This window comes from Vanessa cardui, chromosome 12 (genome assembly GCF_905220365.1).
Source record: "Vanessa cardui chromosome 12, ilVanCard2.1, whole genome shotgun sequence".
NCBI classification, from domain to species: Eukaryota; Metazoa; Arthropoda; class Insecta; order Lepidoptera; family Nymphalidae; genus Vanessa; species Vanessa cardui.
Window position 1 is genome coordinate 4,654,463 of NC_061134.1, and position 17,008 is coordinate 4,671,470.

Consider the following 17,008-nt stretch of genomic DNA (forward strand, 5'->3'; position numbering starts at 1 on the left):
AATGAGGTTCATTTCTCGCTTGTTTAATATGTCAGATACCTAGCCGGTGAAACTAAATCGATTCTAAGACAATCAGCATTGCAGGGGCTCCTATTGTTTGCGTGGGAGCGTACAACTTACAACTTTTATTTTTAAGTATAAAGATATAGCGGTTCTATTATAGTACACCCGTTTATTACATCTAAAGCGATTTTTTCAATTAAGATTGTGGCCACAAGAGCAAATTAACTCTATTAAATATAAATAGCACTATATAGATAAAATACAGATATTTATGTAATAACTAAAAATGATAATTATTGATTTTACTAAAATCTAAAATGGATAAATTAAGACGGTTAAAATATGAAGTCTTTGTAGGAATACAAAAGGGTTTCGTCTTTATTGTTAAGTATCATAAAGAGATCAGCGGGTACTCATTCTAATTACAAATAAATCGGATAACATATTAACACGAACGAACCGATTTTGCGTGTCTACGGCGGATACAATTTGCCGAAACGTCGAACTGTGAAAAAAAAAACAATGTATGATCGCAATATCAACTTCGTAACATTTATTTTTAGTAAACTATAGGATAGAACTTTAGTATACTTAGGATTTTTATTAATAATAAATAATCATTGCAAAGCGTTCTGTTTAACACTATCTCTAATGTAATTTGATAAAACGAATTTTATTTCTCTTTTGCTTTGTGGATCTATCAGTTTCAGTACACAATCATTCTGCCAATGTCAATGTTATTGTTAATGCTTGATAATAATAGAAAACACGCAGCAACTCCAAGACATGCTATCCTTATTTAGGCTACGTATAAAAAGTTCAGTCAAATTAACATCAACAAAATTTACCAACTGAAATCAACCTGGGTATGATACGACCGAAGTAACAAGTGTGTTCTTAGCGTAAAATTCGACTTCGAAATCTTTTGTACCTGTTCGTAGTTTTGCATAACATGTGCTCTAATTGAACACCGCTACGAATCTAATCCTTGGGCAGTACAAAAGTTCAGTAGAGACGATGGAGCATAGCGAAAGTGGTTTCGTGCGTGGAGGCGCGGGCCGAACGGGGGCCGCTTGAGAAAATAACTTTCACGGTACATTTCCGTCGATATAAATCCAATTAAAGGGCACTTACACGCTATTACAATTTCTTAGCGGTATCAATGCCACTTCGTATTTACTCAACACAGCACCTCTATTATCAACTTATTGAAACTGATACACTAAAGACGCCTCAATGAGATAAAAAAATTTTTTTTTTAGTACAACTATGTTAACACATCTCCTTTAGGACCAGGATATTATGTCTCAATGACGTGCTATCACAATGCGCTTGTGTTTCCTATTTTGCTTATAACACGGCATAGTCGGCAATCGCCATTAACAAATGCAAATCTTATTAAACGACGTAGTTCAACGAATAAATAGCCAATACTAATGACCAATATAAACGATAAGAACGTATTACAGACATTATACCAGAAGTAATTGATACAATTATGTTTAACGTCAGTTACAGCCATTAAGTGTACTGTTACTCGTATAGAATTAAATACAAATCAATGTTAACGAACCCATTGGGTCAGTTTGTTTCAAAACCGTCGTCTAGTAACAGGAACGCGGTAATAGAAATACAAATGTCTTTGTAACGAAGACGTAGTATGACAAATGCAATTAAAGAAATTAGTATAAGTGGCACGTAGCAAGTAATTTGCACACGTGATCGGAATAAGTTTTAAAACTGTGTTTCCAAAATTGTTTTCCGCGAGTGTTTCGGTAATCGGCGAGAGCCCATGTCGCAATGATCGTTGTTAAACTTATTAACCGAAATTGCTTTGAATTTTCATAATTTTACGAAACTTAAGTCATAATTGATACTCTATAGAACGTCGGGAGATAAATTAATACGTACATACATATATTTCGGCAACGAAACGTTAACTATTACGTCATCCACCTTACGCATGGATGTGTTTATTTATACACCTACACATCGCATTCAAGGTTTCTCAATATGTATATATTTTTTAATGTCCAAAACAAGGAAATTTCGAGATACGTTTTAATTTTATTTTAAAACAGCTCACAAATGTTTTAAAAGATACTTCAAAGATTGTTGTGACTTACATTTATATTTGAATAAGAGTTATACTTATGTTAATTTGAATCTAGTCCTTGCAACAGAATGTGATGAGTAGTTCCATAGATCAATAAATACACAATGCCTAATAATAGTTCATGTGTTCCGTAAAGTATTTTCTATTATTTATATTAAAATTGATATCATATTTTTATATCAAGGGACAATTTTCTAAAAATATACTATGAATTAGGTTTCGTTCATCGCATTCCTGTCGCTAAGAATGAGAGGGGTAGTCGCCTACGCGGGTCGGTTATCGATCGAGTAGAGGCGCCGACCGGCGTCGACAGAACTACGTCATTGCGATTCCCCTTTGTACAAATATATCTTCAACTTTGCCATTAATGTGGGATGAAAAGACATCTCATCAAACTACCTAAATTCAAATTATTCACGATGAAATAACAGATTCAAATGTCATAAAAAATATTAACATTCTCTACTTTGCACATATAATAACAAATTATATTAGAAACTTGCATACAATTAACTTATATAAAAAATTATTAATTCTAGCAGTTCATAGAAAATAACTGAAAGTACCAAATTTACAATGGTAACGGAGCAAGTATGTGTTCATAAGTAAACCAAAGATGTTTTATTATGTAAAGATTTTTAGTATTCGAGGAATAAAGCACGATACAAGGTTTGCGTTTGAAGAAAAGTTGAGGAGAAGGTCGACGACTTAAAACACGTTATAACGCCAACGACATAACCCTAATCAATATATTTTAGTGTCAAGCCTTTGACTGAAATGTAAAATTTAGTTCAACGAAATAAATCATTAGTAATTGTTTGAAATACAAAAGGGCTAGAGGAATACGAGATAATGTTACAACGTTCAAGAAGGCCACATCGACCTTATCAGGCATTCAAGGCGAACTTATATATGAGCAGTGTAATAGGGATGCATTCTGAATATTGCGGCACGCGGCAGAGTAACTAGCGGATGGAGTCCGGCGACCGGTGCAGACTGCATTCCAAACGATCCGCGACAACTCGATCGGACAACGGCTCTTAGTACCCTACAATAGTTTGTAAGTGTTTTAGGTCTCAATCACATACTGTTTTAGCTAAACAATATACAACTGATATTTATATGTTTTTCTTACGTTGAATATACTTTAAAATAATCTTGCAAAAGTTATCCAGTACATACCTAATAGTGAAAAATAAAATAGATACTGAATAATCTAAAAAACAATTTTTAAGATACATCCTTAGTCTATAGGTTATTTGATATCTATTATATAACAAATAAGTAGCAGATTATTTTACCGCTCTTTTCATAAATGTGAGTTTATAACTAAAAATAATTACTCCAGAATTCATACCAAATATACAATATTTATGAAAAACGTACATCGTATAAACGATGATAAATTAATGAAGATACAAAAGAGTTTAGTGTTTTGCTAACCTACTTCAAAGTAACTGCGTCAAATAACGCTTATATTGAGTTTTAATATAACAACAGCCCTGTAGTAAAATTAGCTGTCCTAATGACGGCAAATAAAAAATATTGTGAAGTTTTAGCATCGAGTTGGTCTGTTTTAATTGCTTTTTATAATCATTCAAAAAAGCAGATGGCATACCTTTTTAACATATAAGTACTGCACTTGGCGTATTTTAAAAAAAAATATTTTTATTGCATAAAAGTTAGGTTATATGTAAGGTTCATAAAATAATAAATATATTGATAACTGTAAAAATGCGATATATAATAACTAAGACAATTACTTGTGCAGTACATCCAATTGTATAACCGGTTTGCTATATGAATTGGATGCAATCTTACAAATATTAATAATCTGTTATTCAAGCACCTGCCGGCAACAATATTAAAAAAAAAAACAATGAATGACACAACAGATTAAAGCATCAAAGCAAACGCAGCATATAGACTATAAAACTTGCTGCGGCCCAATGACAAACACGATGACTCACATTTCGTTTATCAGATGTCAGTAACGTTCAGGAATGAAGATATCTCAAGGCCGTCAACTAGACTAGGGCAATGTGTTTCAAACAAGCTGCTTATTTTAGGAACACCTGAATTACCCACACGTCTATTTACGTAATTAAGTAGCCGGCAATAACTGTCAACGGGCCGCGCCGGTCTGTTAGAGTTCAATAGGCTGGGTCGATAGCTTGTGCCGAATGTTTTACATTAGTAAATCGCTTTCTCATATCTTATACGATATTGCATAAGAAGATTACAATCTTGATCGATTATGTTAAAAGTATGACGTAAGATAATTTTTCACTATGTCAAATGCAAGGTAGGTCTCGAATCGGTTTGAATAATTCAGTGCCAATGGGAGGTCTTGTATGACGGGTATTGTAAGATAGTTATCGCAGATCGTTTGAATATTATATACAATGGGAATCGTTTATGAAATTTGTTACACTTTCACTATCCAGTGTAAATACTCGTTCATGTTCATTCGCTCCATAATAATATTGAGATGAATCAACCTGATACACTATGATATTACATGGATATCTGACTTTAGAATAACTATGATTAATTTTTCTATTTATATATTCGTATTAAAATTTAAAGCTGGCTACGAAAACAAGTTCTTAGAGCTAAAGGTGTGTTATTTCTTTCGTTACATTGTAAATTTTTGTTTTGATGCTACATGCTCGTTCCTACTTCGAATCGGTAGAAAGATGATAGTATCGCATGATTTTTTTTGTTAATAGGAGTATGTAAACAAATATTTATTCTACAATAAATTGGAGGCAAACAATATATCAGTACAGACTTATACATTCTAGTGCACGCCCATCGACATTTAAAAGATCAGTATTTATGTAAGTATACAAAGTTTTCTTGTATCTGTTATAGTTTTGGCAGCGTCCGCTTGGAAAGGCCGGGCGGACCGACAATTTTCTTTCCGACTACGTTGACGTAACAAGCTATATATCAAAAATGTTCCACATGTAAACGTACTACATAGTATATATCCTAAATTTATCTTTCCTAATTCATCAATCATTATAAGAAAGTTTAATATCTATCTGATTGGAAGTTTTACGTGATTCCGGAAATGATAAATATAACTAACCTCTACATCAAATATGCAAAGGTAATATGTGGGAGATAATAATTTTTAATCAACTTCCGATCTTATAATACGGTTGTGCTATTGACTCAAAAAGACAAGTTGCTATAAAAAAGGCTCGACAGATGTCAACAGATCAGAAGTGGTTCAGTGTTGAACACGGCACAATCGGTGCTCTGAACTGTTTATTTGGTGATTAACCCAGGTGAGCGCATTTTTGTATTTATTCTGTAATAATTAATCCTTAAATGTTTTGTACATCGAATTAACTGTAATTAGTGTTTAAGAATAAGTATAATTTATTGTTATTATTTTAAATATACATTGTTTACTTATAAATTGGTTCTACTATTTATTTTGTCACCCGTTCTCCGACATCAGAAGCGGGATTACGTAACCCCAACTACGGCGAGAAATTTTTATGATTTCAGGTGCAGCAAAATGGACATTGGTGAATCCGATGGTTCGAATCACGAAGCACCGCAGGATGCTGGTCCTTCATCTCCGATCCTGGGACTAAACCTGACAGGTTGCGTGGCCTCTGGCAGTGGCAATAACGACTCCGCACGAAAAGTCCAGACACCGTCACCAAGGGCTACTCCGGCGAGTAGCAGTCACGCGGTCCCAGCAAATTCAACAGCAGCAAGCGACAGCCGTGAAAGCAGGACAGTAGATTTTGTTCCTTTTAATTTGATGCAAGGCATGATGCAGGAAATGATGACACAATTAATTCAAACGACTGCCAAAGCTTTTAACCCACCCATTGAGAAACCTACCCCAAGAATGCGAAATCTTGAACACATTTACGTACCTACTTTTGACCCCGATGATAGAACTGATACCGTACAAGTTTGGTGTAGAAATATCGATGATCTTATAAAAGAATATGATCATAGTAATAGGGAAGTTCTTAATTTATCCAGAAAAAATTTACGTGGGCGTGCAGCCGAGTGGGCACGTCGTAATTATACAAATCTTTTAACCTGGAGTGAACTCAAAACTGGTCTTATTGAAACGTTTGCAGATGAAACGCGATACTACGATGACTTAACGCTCTTCATTGAGTACACTAGTGATCAAGCTGGAAGTCTTCCTGAATATGCTACACGAAAATGGGAGCTGGCAAAAAGGGTGATTGCTGTGGAGGTGACTGAACAGCGCTTGGTGGAGGCAGTTATTTCGGGTATGATGGATGTTCGTATTCGTTCTGATTTGTTACGACTGACGCCAAAAAATTTGCCACAGTTAATCCAAAGCTTAAACTCGTATAAACGCAAACGACTTGGTAAAGAGCCTGATCACACTATTTTACCAAAACGATTTAAGCCTAACTTAATGCCAGAATTTAAATCAGAACGTTGCCACAAATGTCACAAGCTAGGCCATATAAAAAGAAATTGCAGTGTCATTAATAATAATATAAATGCTCAAAATGTGCCCCTATTATCTTATGAATCTAAAAAAATATCCCAAAACTCTGTCGTTCCAATTTGTGCTCATTGTAATAAAAAAGGCCATAACATTGAAAACTGTTTTCAACTTATAAATAAAAAAAACCGAAGGTTGATAAATCCGCTACTATAAATTCTCTTACAGTAAATAATAAAATTCAATAATTATTCAAATAGGTAACAGTAACTACTTACGTTTAATATAGAGTAGGGCTGAGTGTTTCCCGATTCTATTAAAGACAATTCATTTAGTTCAAAACGAAAAAAAAAAAGTGTTTGCTTTTTGTTGATGGTCTTAGTATCGAGTTAGATTTTATTTTAGTTTCAGATAGTTTTATACAAATATTGCAAGGTCAAAATCTTTTTAGCAAACTTAAAATCGCGTTTTCAGAGAAAAGTTTTGGTTCCCGATTATGTCTAAATGTACTCGCAAGTTTATTGATAATTGTCTTATTTGCAAAGTCAATAACAGTCAATCTGGTTCTCGACAAATTTCCCTTCACCCTATTGATGAGCCTCCTGTTCCTTTTTACACAGTTCATATGGATACGACTCGCAAATTAAGTGGCAATAAAACACCTATAAAACAGTACATCATTGTATTCATAGACGCTTTTACAAAATATTGAAACACGTCAATAACCTTACTGCCTTAACCACCGTTAATTGTCTTAAAGAATTAATTTATACCTTTGGGACCCCTAAAAGAATAGTTTGTGATCAGGCTACTTCATATACAGGCAAGGAATTTAGAAGTTTTTGCGACAGTTGGTCAATAGAAATACATTTTATCGCTAGTGGCGTTAGTCGTGCTAATGGGCAAGTCGAGCGAATGATGAAAGTATTGACAAATTGTTTTACCATTTTTTAAAATACATCTGCCAGGAGAGGTTGGAAGGATGTCGTAGGTGAAGTACAGTTAGCAATTAACAGTACTTTCACACATCTTTCCGGCTTCTCATGGGCTGTAATCAGTCTCCTCCCGCTTTATCAGCCTTGACAGATAATATTGAACGTTTTGACCTCGATATTTGCCGTCAAGAATCGAAACAAAGGATGGACGAGCGGGCTAATATTCAGAAAATTGACTTTGATAATACAAAAGCTAAAATTGTGCCCTTTAGGTGACGTTGTGCTCGTAAAGCAAAATTCTCGTAATATTAACAAAACGGCAAATATTAGGGTCAATGCGTTATTATATAAGTTAATGATAATGACAGTTAATGAATTGTACGTGTCACATGATGATTTACGTATTTTTAGCCCAGATATGGGACGCGAGTTATCGAATACTTTGGATGATTGATTTATATGAAATATATGGCGATATGTATGATGTGGTTATAAGATGTACGTAGTAATTGTAAACATTTTGTGCGGGGAGTGGTCGCCTGGCCAACGACCACTGCTTTCACAAATGTTTTTATTGATTTAGAATATATGTAATTTTGTTATAATGTGTTTGTATTGTGAACCCGGTTGCCACTGTGATTTGGCAGCTTGCCATGTGACTTGGCAGATATCTGATTGTCATGTGATTTGACAATTTTACCATGTGAGTTGGCAGATATCGGGTGTCGAAAGCCATGTGATTTGGCTACACTTTGCCACTGTGATTTGGCAAGTGTGTGTTTGTCATGTGATTTGACAATTTAGAATATATGTAATTTTGTTTTAATGTGTTTGTATTGTGAACCCGGTTGCCACTGTGATTTGGCAGCTTGCCATGTGACTTGGCAGATATCTTATTGTCATGTGATTTGACAATTTTACCATGTGAGTTGGTAGATATCGGGTGTGGAAGGCCATGTGATTTGGCCACACTTTGTCACTATGATTTGGCAATATACCATGCGAGTTGGTATGTGTTTAAGGCCATGTGATTTGGCTAGTGTGTTTGTCATGTGATTTGACAATTTACCATGTGAGTTGGTATGCGTTTAAGGCCATGTGATTTGGCCAGTGTGCTTGTCAGGTGATTTGACAATTTACCATGTGAGTTGGTATGTGTTTAAGGCCATGTGATTTGGCAATTTACACTGAGAGTTGTTATGTAGATATTTTGGGCCATGTGATTTAATGTGTTCTTTTAGTTCGCGAGCCATACTGGCTGCTCGTCAGAATGGCCGTGTGGGAGATAATAATTTTTAATCAACTTCCGATCTTATAATACGGTTGTGCTATTGACTCAAAAAGACAAGTTGCTATAAAAAAGGCTCGACAGATGTCAACAGATCAGAAGTGGTTCAGTGTTGAACACGGCACAATCGGTGCTCTGAACTGTTTATTTGGTGATTAACCCAGGTGAGCGCATTTTTGTATTTATTCTGTAATAATTAATCCTTAAATGTTTTGTACATCGAATTAACTGTAATTAGTGTTTAAGAATAAGTATAATTTATTGTTATTATTTTAAATATACATTGTTTACTTATAAATTGGTTCTACTATTTATTTTGTCACCCGTTCTCCGACAAATATTTGAAAAAAATGTGGTAAAATCACTTACAATTACTTAGTAAATTATAAACAACATACTGAAAGTTGATTACGAAACGCGAGACTTTTACATTTAATATTTATAATTTGTTATATTTATCTTAATAGAAGATACAGTCACTGACCCTCATTGGTATCGCAGTAGGTATGGAATGTTGCATTTCCTATGATAATATTATTATATACTAGAATAAAACTCAGCGATGGTAAGTATGATTTGTAACAATACGTGATACTAACATGTATCTAATTTTATATACCTTATAAGTTACAAAATGTTTTTAATTTTTTAATGTACTTTTATTTTTATTAATAACTACACTGAGGTATATTATTTAACTCTATCGGCTGGTATTTATTGAAAAATAAGTAATTAAATTTCACCTTAACAGAGAAAGTGGTGAAAACGTTATTATTCTTAACAACCTTGTAATATATTTATTATTATAATCCCTCCTGATCGAATTTGACAATAAGCGTGACAATGTTTGAGCGCAAACACAGGTGCAATCTTAATTTCTTTAGTATTATTGTCATAGAAGACAACCGCTCTACACTTGCGCTTTGAGGTAGGGTTGTAAGTAAACGTGTCATCTTCCAATATCAGAGGCGCTATCGAATGCCATTTCATAATATACCTAAATAGTATAATGGGACCGTCCAGTTTTTAACCCTACAGAGTTCAAAAGTGGACAGTCCCATGATGTTATATTATTATATTACTTAGGACCTCTTGTAATAGCAGAAATGTAAATATTATCAAAATATTTTTTTTATTTCAATAAATTACATGTTATTGTTTAAAGCGTTTTAGAATTAAATATGTTATAACATTTTTATTACATAACGTGAAAAAAAAACACAACTTATTCTTACTTTAAAACACTTACTTATAAAGTCGTAACTAATGGTTTTGCGACATTTACCGATCGAGAACAGTGTCCAAGTACAACACGAATGATACGAAGGACATAATGACATTCATTTTATAAGTTTACATAATAATGTTATAAGAAAATACTTGCATACTTATTTGTACATGCACTATATGGTCCATATTTTTAAGTTATATTTTAATCTTAGTTTAACAGCACACAAATATATCTACGCGTTTTTGCGGTTTTCTACTTATAAACATATTTTTTATAACACGATATATTATGCCACATTCCGTAGAAATAAATTTAATTAAGATTAATGAAACAGACTTTATATAATTGCGATATGGTAGAGTTTTAAAGTTCGTGAGATCAAAACGAAATAATGGATCGGATCTCGGGCTTGGTCAATTATTCCGCGTTAATCTAAGTTGAATAGGTCGTGGTTTTCCTTTCACTTTGATCACTATGAGTTTGAAGAACATATCAAGCGATCATAGGACACTCCAGGTCATAGTACTGCAATGCAGCGGGCATGAGATAAAACCGCAGTTGATTGCATTACGAGTACATTCACATATATTACATACACGCGGAAAACCATAACGCATTTTTATCAGAATAAAATATTGTTATTAGTTCTTTGCTTCTACGAGCGGACATTTACCGGAGATAATGACTTGTTAACAGTACCGTAAAGGAGAATGCCCAATAATAGTATCGCAATAAATCTTCTTGTGTCTCTTTTTTATAAACTTAGTTATTATAAAGTAAAATTAAACAAATTATTTTAAATATTATGACATTATAATATCTCCGGATAACTTCAAACCAAAAAAAAAGTAGTTGTTTCATCTACATTGTATATTTATAAAATCGATCAACTCAGTCCGATTATGATGACGTTGCGAGTTTCGATTCTTATTTTTAAAATTAATTTCCAATATACATATAATATAATTTTTTACATTTTATCTAAAAATACTTAAAATATGCATAACACTATTATAATATATGCAATATGCATTAAAAAGACTTTTTGTTTATATAGATACAATTTATAAACAGATAATTAATAAATAAATAATCGATAACTAAATCGATAATAACTTTTACTTCTGTCTGGCAGCACGAGTAATATGTCACTCAGTAACTGTTTTCATTGTTTGTTTTAAGCTCGTGGTAATATTTTAGTACGTGTATAACAGCATTGGTGTTAGTATAAGCTAAAGTGATTGTGAGGCTGAGACTCCTTTGCTTTAGTTATACTTTTAATCCTTGCAGAGTTTACCTTGTGACTTATAATTTAACCACACTGATTGTGAACGACGTGAAAACCCACCTGTCACTTCATCAGAGAAACGGCAATTAAACCAAGAGATCAGCAGGCGCGTACGTTTAATGATGTAAATGCACCAGCCCAATTTTTAGATAACATTTTTGAAGAATATTGTTATATTTTTGAAGAATATAAATGATTAATATGAAATAAAATATTTTTTGTATATTGCCTAATTGTTTTATTTCTCTCTCTCTCTCTCTCCATCTGACTCTTTCTCTTTCATTCTTTCAACAGCTGTCACTGCTGGGCTTATTTTCAAACCATAGCGTACCTTAATATAGATTTAACAACTACTTTTATTTTATTAATAATACTTTTATATTTATTAATTCCGGAGTTTTAGCCATGTTGTTTTATTTTTATATGTTTCTGTAGCATTATCACTATAAAATAAACATGAATTAAAGTTGACACAAAAAAATTTGTGGCGATACTAAAGTCCATAGCATTTTGGGCATTCTCCTTTTCAACTAATTTGAAATTGTAATTCACTGATACTATTCTTCGAATAATAATTAATCCTAGATATCAAATTACTGATAACGATTATACTTTAAGGTAACGATCACTTGATGTTATCTATAGGCTTGTTAAACCGAATAAGTTTAGTGTTAACGGTTGAGATTTCTAGGTTTATAAAGAAAGTTATACTCCGGTAACCACCGTCGAAGTCGCCGACAGCGAGGTCAATGACTTAACGCTATAGGAACACTGTTACTTTCAAAGGTCGAGAGACGTTCAGGGCGCCCAAGCAACCAAATTTTAAGTGACCTGATTAGGGCTTTTCTAGCTAGCGAAAATTAAATATTAAACATTATTTATTACGAGTAAAAATATTATCAAGTTACATGTGCTGAAATGTATCCTGAGATATATTTTCAGATTTTATTATATTTGTGCAAACTATTGGTCATAATAAAATATAAGATAAATTTATATACTTTACTGATATAAAATATGAAACTGTAAAGTTTGAGTTAAGTTATAGTTGGCTAAAACTTTAATGTCTTCATACATAGGGCTTCGCTATCATAAAACGTCGCATCGTATCGTCAAAACAACATCCGTTTCCGCGATGTAGTTACATGACTTAATATGTAACCTGTCACCGAAAGCTGGCAGGTCTTGACATAAACAAGTTATGAACAAACTTTAAAAGTAAAACGGGTTATAACTTATACGTAAACGATGGTAGTATTCTGTTTGTTCAAGTATAATTTGAGATTGCTATCAATAGTCTGTTTTTGTATCGCATTTCCCAGGAAAAAATGTTTTTCATTTAACATGAAATATACAATTTAAAATTGGAGCACATGTTTGTAATGCGAAGTAAAAAAAATAAATAGCCTCTTCTGAACCGGCGCCGAGGCAACATGTGATAAGATCTTAGAAAATAAAAAAACGCGCAAAAAGCTTCAAGGCACGCGCCTTGTTTTAATTTAAAAGGCTGTTTTCCATTAATATTATTAAGTATGTATAACATAAAATATTAAAAAACCTTAATATAATAGCAAATAACAAACGACTCTAAATTATTTACAAGTTTTGATATAGAAAGTTTAAAGTTTTAAATTGGTTAATCTTTTCAGTATTAAATATATATTATGTCTTGTACTCACAGCTCCTCTCGTTGCCGTTGTGACAACACCATTTTCATTGTGGTCGGCTTATTCTTGAGGCGGCGAGCCCTGGAGGTTCACTGCACTTGAGTCTCACAAATTCACGCGGGCGACGGCGGAAGCGCCGTTGCCATTATCACATCTGTTTAAAAAAAATTACATATTAAAAGCTGCACGTTACAAAAACATGCCATAAAATAATTGACTCAAACTTTATCATTTAAAGGCAACATACTGTAATACAAAATTAAAAGAATGATGTATGGTCAGCAGCTGCCTGTCCGAGGCCACTGGTAGTCTTGAGAGGTTATTCATTTCCAATTAAACATTATGACCTATTCAAGAGAATACCTTCGAAACATATAAAGAACATTTTTTATGTTTAATAATTATTAAACTTCCTAGAAAAAACACAGTTTATTGTTCTTCAATAATTTTAAAGGAAAGCCTTTATAAAGAACATTTTTATATTTATTTGTGTCTGCCATTTAGTATTTATGGCTATGATAAATTATTTCAACTGTGAAATAATTAATATAATGTTCTATTTGTTTATATGAGGCTGACCTCCTTATTATATTCTACTTAAGAATATTTTTTTAAAGGAAAGGTATTTACGCAATAGTTTGTAAGTAAAAAAATTAAAATAATAAAAATAAATATACGGCATTATAACTTAGAAATTTAAGTGTCACAACAATTCTCAAATACAACAATAATTGAGCTACATGTTTTTATGGCTATGGTATATCTATTTATTATTATAATATTATTTTTAAATGATTTTTCTTATCATATTTCTCCCAGCTCCTCCTAGTAAATGAGATTAGATTAGCAAGCAAATAAGGATTATTTAATAATGTATCTAGATATTCCAAATGTAAATTTTGAGTTTATAAAACACTTAATCTAGTTAATTAAACATTAGAAATCAATTAAAATAAAGTATTCTAAATGTCAAAAATATACTTGTCATATTGAAGAGAAAAAAATCAGAAATATGTGTTGCAAAAATCTTGATCTAATTTCATAAATTTCAGTGGTTCATGATTTGGTAACACTAGTTAAGTATTAACATTTAGTAAATAAAAATACAGTATAGCTTGTATAAATGGCAAGTCTAACAAACTGTCAAAAGGTAAAACTTTTTTTTTTGACAAATATATTGACTTTATAAAATAAAAAATCATGAAAATTCTGAAATATCTATGAAAAAGATTTTCTTACAGGTACTATATTTTAAAAATAATATGTAATGATGTGCTAAGATTTACTTTGTATTACTTTGATTGATATTGATTTAAACAGAATGCACATATAAGGTTTAATGTACATACATAATTAAATACATACAGTATTGAATAAACAAAAATAACAAATGACAGTATTATGTAAATTATATATATGAACAAAAGTAAGATGATTGATCACCTGATGATGTTATTAAGAGATAATTCTTATTTTTTCATGTGTTTGGATTATTAAATTAATGTTTTATAATTAGTTAATTAGAATAGAATAGAGAATAAGTTAGTATTATCCCTAAAAATTGTAATTCTAGGAAAGATATACATCTTCAGCTAAATAAAACAATTTCATGTTGGTTCCCCTCGGCTGACTTGAACTACCACTCAGTAGAAGAAAATAAAATTGGGACTGTTCTTACATAATAAACATACTAAATTGGCAGTAATAACTTTGATACATTATGTATGTACATATATATTTCTAACATGTAAAATTATAACATACTTTTTAATAAATTATTTTAATTAAGCACACTAGATATTATTGATAGTTTTATTTTATCTCTATCTATGTACAATCTTTTTACTAGCAATCATATTAGCTGATAGTGATGTTTAAAATAGAAACCTTGTAATTACAATATATGATACAAATAATTATATCAGCCTTGCGGTAACACATCAGAAAACATATAAAACATACAAAAAAGCTTCATTTTACTGAATATTTTAAAAAAAATTGAGCGGTGTGTATGGGATATTTCCTCCCATTTTATGCAGTTTTGTTATTAAAGTACCTAGTATTTGTTTTAGTTCCTTTAATGTATTTTATATTACAGTTGAAGCTGATTTTGTAAAATATTTTATACCAATACTACTTTAATCATTGTTTATTAAGGGTTTTTCTAATAAAGCAAGTTTTATTCTATTGTCAAGAAATAAAACAAAAGCCAAAGGTTTAAATAAGAATGGGTTTTCTACTATTAAAATCCATTGAATATGTAATATAAATTGTATATAAAAACACTTTGATCAAATTTGGCTGAAACAAAAAAGATAGCCAGTTTATGTACCTGTAAACTTGCTTAAGACAATATTGCTTGACGAAGTGACAGTGTTCTTTTTGTATTTTGTAACCGTTGTCTTATTTATTGTTAGTTTTTTTTTTTGGTTTGTATACCATACCTTTTTGAATTACATACATTGATCTATTATAGTTTCATTAGCGTTCATAGGTTGAAGTAAATTTCCTAAATAAAATCAAATAATCATAACCAAGTGTACAAAGATGAACTATTCCAATTAGAGATATCATTCAAACATTCTTTAAAGATTAAATCAAATTGATAGATAAAAAGGAAGAAAGGTTAAATTGCCTTAATGGTAATTTTAGCAAATAAGGTTCTTTAACTTTACTTTATACTTCATTTCATACAATGATCATTAGGGCACTTAAGCCCTTTTTATATACTTATAAAAAAAATATATTTCATAATTATCTTAATAAAAAATACATATTTACATCTTTGTAAAACTGTGATTGCAGAATCTAACCTCTATGTATATCTGTATAGCTGGAAACGAACACTCTTATATTTGTAATTGATATTACATTAAACATTTTTTTGCAAAAAAAATTAATTGTGTAACTCGAAATGCTTAACGTTCACGGTTTTAAAAGTATTACAGTTAATGGCTTTCTTTTGAGAAATCAATTAAGTAATAAGTCTATCATGCAATGAGAAAAAAATATTATTATATAATTTTAAGCATTATATTTTGCAATTTGTCTGATCATTTTATTAAGAAATGTATCAAATTTAATTAAAAAACCTAATTACAAAAAATATATATTAATTAACCTTCCATTCATTGAAATATACCCAATGATTTAGCTTGAGAAATATTCGGTTATAATACCAATGATTAATTAATTATACAATATAGATAACATTACGATATGTTCAGCAAATGATAATTAATTCGATCAAATATACTGGTATCAGACGAAGAAGTTCAACATAAAATAGTATAATTTGCACATAATTTGAAATAAAAATACAATTATAACAAACGTGTTATCATCATTCGCAGTATATTTTATTGAATCAGTGGAGAGTTCTTCACAAGCCTATATTATTTTGCGCGAAATAATAAAATGAAATTGAATGACCATCACACCAAAATGACTCAGTTTAAAACGTCAAAAACCATACTGTCAATTTGCCACATCAACGTATAGAACAATTTTAACTAATATCTCAAAATACCGTTTGTTCTAGTGAAACAGTTTTAATCAAATATTTAATTATATATCTCTAAGAAATTTGGCAAATATCGGAACGGCCATATTGAACAGACAGTAATTGAAATGTTAGATACGATTCCCTCGAACTTCCAATGGTATTTAACTAAGATTAACGTTATTCAAAGCATACTTACAAAACCTAAATACACTCAAAATTGCACTTTCTTTTTGAAAATAGCACACACAGAAAACACAGTACACCCAAGACTCGAGGCAGAAAACCGTTTCGTTGCAATGGCTCAAATTCACTCACTTCAATACACTACTACAATGGCGAGTTTCGATTTTTCTTTTTCTCCTTCTTTCGAACGAACGGTTTACAACGCCATCTATTTTCTTCATTGGAAAACATATTTAGTAAAATGGTAACACTTAGATTTAAAAGAGATGATTGTCAAAATTCCTATACAAAAGAGCGAGTACGACTGTAAGTGTTCTTCGTTTTGAAGAA

General features: G+C 31.4%; 1 protein-coding gene across 1 annotated transcript in view; it reads right to left on the bottom strand.

Moving 5' to 3' along the window:
• Window positions 1-16,849, bottom strand: part of LOC124534005 (lissencephaly-1 homolog) — a 30,210-nt gene extending 13,361 nt beyond the window's left edge. The window contains exons 1-2 of the mRNA XM_047109614.1: window positions 16,692-16,849; window positions 13,003-13,144 (exon numbers count right to left, since the gene is read on the bottom strand). Coding sequence (XP_046965570.1) covers window positions 13,003-13,040 — 38 coding nt within the window. The 5' untranslated portion in view covers window positions 13,041-13,144; window positions 16,692-16,849. The remainder of the gene's footprint in view (window positions 1-13,002; window positions 13,145-16,691) is intronic.
• Window positions 16,850-17,008: the final 159 nt, after the last annotated feature.